The 5,793-nt window shown below is 44.6% G+C and overlaps 1 protein-coding gene across 3 annotated transcripts in view; it reads left to right on the plus strand.

The window, feature by feature from the left end:
• Positions 1-5,793, plus strand: part of FANCI (FA complementation group I) — a 42,447-nt gene that overhangs the window by 35,712 nt on the left and 942 nt on the right. For all 3 annotated transcript variants that reach the window (XM_075897070.1, XM_075897071.1, XM_006139288.3), the window contains exons 33-37: positions 449-505; positions 1,157-1,216; positions 2,042-2,125; positions 3,822-3,917; positions 4,606-4,731. In XM_075897070.1, the coding sequence (XP_075753185.1) occupies positions 449-505; positions 1,157-1,216; positions 2,042-2,125; positions 3,822-3,917; positions 4,606-4,731 (423 nt within the window). The remainder of the gene's footprint in view (positions 1-448; positions 506-1,156; positions 1,217-2,041; positions 2,126-3,821; positions 3,918-4,605; positions 4,732-5,793) is intronic.

The following is a 5,793-nucleotide window of genomic DNA, read 5'->3' on the forward strand; positions in this document are numbered from 1 at the left end:
TAACTGTTTTAATGGGTATTTACATCCCTAATGCAAGTAGCTTTCAAGTGAGGTGCAACATCAGATACACAGGACAAATCAGACTCCTGAAAGGAATACAGTAGTCTGAAAAGGTTGAGAACCATACTAATCTGCACTGCAGTAAACATCACAACATCCTTTCTTTGCCTCCTACAATTTGCACTGGACAAGAACTTCATTTTGAACATCCAAGTAAGATGTGACCCCATTAGAGCAGGGTAGTCACTTGCCCCCAAAGTGGGGAAGCAGTTAGCCTTCTGAAACCTTCAGGCTGCTTTTATATGAATTCCCTCTCCCATGTGCTCAGTGGGCCAAGGGGTGTCACAGAGGGAAATGTCTCCAGCCATTGCCTGGAAAGACAGGTTTCAGGGGATGGATGGAGGTGCTTGAAGGATGCTCAATCTCTTCTCTTGGGTATTTCTTGCAGTATATCCAAGTTTGCCGCAATGGCCTGGGCACAATTTCAGGGAGGCTGGAAAAGCTGGTGAGTTGCCACCAAGTTCCCTTTCAGCTGTGTGGCCACATGGCTGTGCAGCTGCCTATTGAGCCCTGTGCAGGGACTCAGGGCTATGGCAGGAGATGCCTCTCCTGCCAGCCACAGACCTGCTGTGGTGGGAAGAGGCACCCCTCCCTTCTTGGCTCCAACCTACCCCCTGCCATGGCCAGGGGGAAAAATGCCTGTCAGGGCCAGTCCCAACCCAGCCCTAGCACAAACCTGCCCTGGCTGGGGCAGAGGCACCCTTCCCCCACCCAAGTGTCACTGTGGGAAGAGAGAGCTGGGGTGGGGGAAGAGGGGGAAGAGTTCCCTTCCGTAGCCCCTGGGCAGCCTGCACTCCAAACCTCTCCTCCCTGGCCCCACTCCAGAGTCTGCACCCTCATCCCCCTCACTGCAATCCTGAGCCCCAGTCCAACCCTGGAGCCCTTGCCCTTTCCCATACTCCAAACCTCTCTGCCCCCCCCACATGAATTTTATGTATCATGTCACACATCATCTTCATCCTGGTGCACATAACAAAATTAATTCCCTATGTGCGTGGGGAAAAATTGGAGGGAACACTGAGTGCCACCTTCTTATGCTGAGGGATGAGCACATTCACTTGTCAGGATTAACACTGATATCTATGCTTCTTCATAGGTGAAGCTCTCAGGTTCCCATTTGACTCCCCAGTGTTATGCCTTCATCACATATGTGCAGGTAAGAGCACGACGTTTCCTGTGAGAAACCCCTTTCGTGCTGAAGCATGCATCAGGAACAATGAGCAAATCAGCACTGCCTGTTCCTGAACTTCCACGGTGCGGCTTGTGGCTCTGATCATTCCAAACGTCAGCTCATCCTATATAAGCATGGCAAGGGACACATTCTTCTTCAGTAAGGAAGGGATTCAACTTGTACAAAAATACTGATTTCAGCTTGGGAAAGGGAGGGAAGTGGCTGCTGTGTTGGTCCTTAAGCCATGTATTAGATCACCCCTTTATATGCATTTGTGGATACTGACATGGCTTCCTTGGGCAAGCTTGGTCTTATTAATAACAGCAAGCAGAAGAGAGACTCGAAATACAGCGCAGCCATTCACCATGTACATTAATATAATTGGCAATCTCTGCTCAAGATGATGCTTTGACAGATGTATCTATGAGTGGTTGAGCAAGGGCTGCTTCAGGTAAGGACCAAGGGGCATTCCCAGAGCCATGTAGGGGAGACCAGAGCTGGAATTGCGAGGGGGAGCTGTTGCTGAAAGTTAAGCTATGTTGGCAGAGTTGGGAGAGCTTGCATGAACACCTGCCCATGGCTCTTGTAGTGCTAGTAGCCTCTCGCTTCTAGAAGCTTCCAAAACCCTCAAAATTAAGAAAACGAGGGAAGTTTTCTGTTGCTTTCTGGATAACTTTCACTTCCTGAATCAATGTCCTTTGGTAAGCTGTCAACATTGCACCAGCAGCATAGAGATTTGTCTGCCAAGGCTTAGCTAAGAGCTGTTCTTGCTAGCCCTGTGATGCTTTGCCCTGTGTTTTTTGCCTTCAGAACATCCACAGTGAAAGCCTGAGCTTTGCAGGGGAAAAGAAAAAGAAGAGAGAGGATGAAACTGCTGTAGTCGCTACAGTCATGGTGAGCTTGACTCTCTGTTAGAATCTGGTTACATGCAGTGATGATAGTGTTGCTGACTCTTGAGATTTTTATCATGAAGCTTGTGATTTTGTGTTTTCTTAAAGCTCTCTCTCTTGAAGGCAGGTTAATACACCAGAAACTCATCTTTCATTTAAAAAATACAGTTTGTAGCCCTTCTGGCTGTGAAAAAGAGTTTGAAAATGTGACCCAAATGCACTCTAAAGGCTCAAAAAACAAGGCAAATAAGAACCTGCCTTTTTTTTTTTTTTTTTTAAATCATAATTTTTTGGTGCCTGACTGATATTTGAACATTTGGGGTTGGCAATACTAGCACATTTCTTTTTCATTGTGATGATTGGTGCTCTGTGCTGTCGGAGTTGCCTTAATTTAGTATGAAACTAAGATGGAGCATTTCCTTTGACTAAATTAGATTAATAATTGCAGTTGAAAAAATGTGAATTGGAACTAGAGAATTAGTCACATTGATTAAAGGTGCACGGGGGGGAGGGATAGCTCAGTGGTTTGAGCATTGGCCTGCTAAACCGAGGGTTGTGAGTTCAATGCTTGAGGGGGCCGTTTGGGGTGAGGGGGCAAATCTGTCAGGGGATGGTACTTGGTCCTGCTGTGAGGGCAGAGGACTGGACTTGATGACCTCTTAAGGTCCCTTCCAGCTCTATGAGATAGCATCTCTCCTTCAAATTCATTAAAGCATCATGCCATCAGCTATCATGTTTATAGCTGGTCAAATTTCAGACACTCCTGTGACATTCAAATGAACCAATACTCTTGATAAAAAATAGTGAGGTTAGCAAAAGCAATGACTTCCTCACTGCTTCCTGAATGTAAAATGATGGTGCTAAGGACAGAGAGATTCCCATGGAGTTGGATGCTGCCTCCTGGTTAGTTATTAGAAATGAAAATCATGACAGAAAATAAAAGGAGCAGAAATGCATTGAGAGTCAGAAATGGATGCTGCCTAATAGAAAAACACAGACCCAGCTCAGTAAAGAGTTTAAAACCATGGAAAAGTACTGTGCAGTATCTGCTTCAAAGGTACTTGTGATCCAGTTAGGTTCAGTATTTTTTTTAAACTAAGTCAGCAAGGTATGGTATGGAACTGATACTTGATAGAGGGAAAGAGATGGTGTCACTGGTTTAGCACTGAAGTAGTTCACTGACTGCCTGAACCAGAAATGGGCTATACCTACTGTAATGCATCATGCATGATGTTCACGGAAGGTAGGATAAGTAGTAATAGGTATAATCTGCAGTAAAGCAAATTTAAGGTTAGATATTGGGGAAAAATTCGAACTTATTTCTAACTTATAAGGGTAGTTAAAGCTCAGAAATAGACTTCCTAAGCTGGTGGATAAACAATGTCAGGAATGATCTAAGATTTACTTGGTCCTGCTTCACTCCAGAGGGCTAGATTTGATGACCTCTCAAAGTCCCTTCCATTTCTATGACTTTGTCCCTTGACATGAGAGAGTGGAGTTCTGTGTAATGCCTTTAAGCAATTGGCAACTGGGGGTAGGTTTTGTCCAGTTATGGAGATCCAGGCTTATGTCTGCAATTTCAGGATCATATGAATGTGTGCATTCTTACATACCTGGGTTGCTCACACTGCATAAAGTTTACTATGAGAGCCTCCTTCAGTGTTCACTTCCAACATCACTTTTTTTTGTATGTATTACAGGCCAAAGTGCTTCGGGAGACCAAGCCAATCCCAAACCTGATTTTTGCTATAGAGCAATATGAGAAATTTCTTATCCACCTCTCCAAAAAGTCAAAGGTAATCTGCTTTGCTCTCCAGCACTGTCTCTGTGTGGCTAAAGGACAGATGACATACATACAACAAAGCAACATCACTATGGAAGGCTGTCATGCCTTTTCTTGGTTTTCTAAATGAATGTCCCTACTGCTTTTATCAGTGCAACTTGTCATAGAAGGAATTTGCTATCATGACAACTTTCTCACATAACCTGACCTGATTTTCTATTCTAAACTGGTATTATGTTCAGCTAGCTGGCATCACTGCAGGCACTCAGGGAAGCATAAGCTTTCTGATGACTTAGTCATTTTGTATCTTCTTGAGTAGAAACTGAAAGGTTTCATGCCATTGCTCTGGCCATTCATCTCAAGTGCAGTGAAAGAACCATTCCTAGCCAGTACTCAACTGAAATACCAGGATAATATACACATTTAGGGTTCTGGCTTACTCTCAGCTTCTTAAAAAGACCATAAGGGCTTTGCCCACCTGAAAGTGGGGCAGGAGATGTTGAACATACCCAAGATGAAAAAAGGGAGTGTAAGATGATCAGTCTGTCGCCTAGACTTTGCCAGTAACATATTGTTATTGTGAGAAAGGACTCTGCACTGGGAAGAGTGGGCAGTGTTTGAAAGCTGCACTACAACAGGTATTAATACTGTAGCATTCTCTCCTAGCAATTGGCCTTGAATTTTTCTTTTGGTTGTGGTAGGTGAACTTGATGCAGTACATGAAGTTGAGCACCTCCCGGGACTTCCGCATCAATGTGTCCACAGTAGAGTGTGCACTGCAGGAGCAGAACACTGAAGATGCTGAGAATGAACCAGATAATGACCAGGTCAGATCTCACAAGAACAAGTGCCAGGGCTCATGGAGGCCACTCTCTTAAAGGTCCAGCTGAGGCTTTCCTTGGGCATGGGCTAAATCAGTGTACAGTTAGCCTGTCCTGGTTCCATCTTTACAAAGTAACCTTTATTATCTGCCCATTTAATGAGTGAAATGGTAGAGATCTGACTACCATCCCTGTGATACTACACTGGTGTTAGTCCAACGCATTGCCCAGAGCTAGTTTTCACTCAATATGCTGCTACCAATTTAAATGAATCAGTTTAAAAATAAAACAGATGTATACAATACCTTAGAAAAGCCTATATAGTAGATTTTTCTAGCATGGGTTCCCAGGGAGCTCATTTGAATTGAGTGGAGGCAGCAGCTGTGTGGTTGTTTCCCCATTGAAACTGCTGCCTATTGAAAGGGGAAGGAGAGCCCATAGCATGGAACCCGGGGTCAGCAGGGGACTGAATGTCCCCTGCTGACCCTGGTCTCCATGGCTTTGAAATGCGCAAGAGCCTCTGCTAGGGACTCTTGTGCATTTCAAAGCAAGCACCTGTGTGCAGCCTGGAGTCAGCAGAAGTTCCACATTCCTCCTTTGAAATGTACAAGAGACTAGTCAATTATCCGCATTTTAACATCCTTAGGTCAGTGTTCCCTGTAACCTGAGTGCTTGGGCAGCCTAGAGGAGAGATTAAAATGCCACCGACTGGATTAGCAGAACACCCACAGTGCCCAGAACAGGCAGCATGTTTCTCTACTGCTGGCCTGTGTACACAAAACGTATTCTGCACCTGTCTGGAAAAAACTAGAACATTGGTCAGGGCCCTTTTGGAGTAGATGCTGCACGTAAAATAAAAAGGTTCCTGCCTCAGGGTTTATACTCAGTATGCTTTCCAGATTTAAAAAAAAAAAAAAACCCAAAACCATGCATTAATGGTGTTTCTAGCAGTGGCAGTATCAGTGAGGAACACTGGGTCTGATGGGGAAAGAGCAACACTAGTTCTCATTCGCATGAGTGGTTTCTTGAAGTAGATAAACTATTAGGTTATGCTACTGAAGAACAGGC

The sequence above is a fragment of the Pelodiscus sinensis genome, chromosome 14, assembly GCF_049634645.1.
Source record: "Pelodiscus sinensis isolate JC-2024 chromosome 14, ASM4963464v1, whole genome shotgun sequence".
NCBI classification, from domain to species: Eukaryota; Metazoa; Chordata; order Testudines; family Trionychidae; genus Pelodiscus; species Pelodiscus sinensis.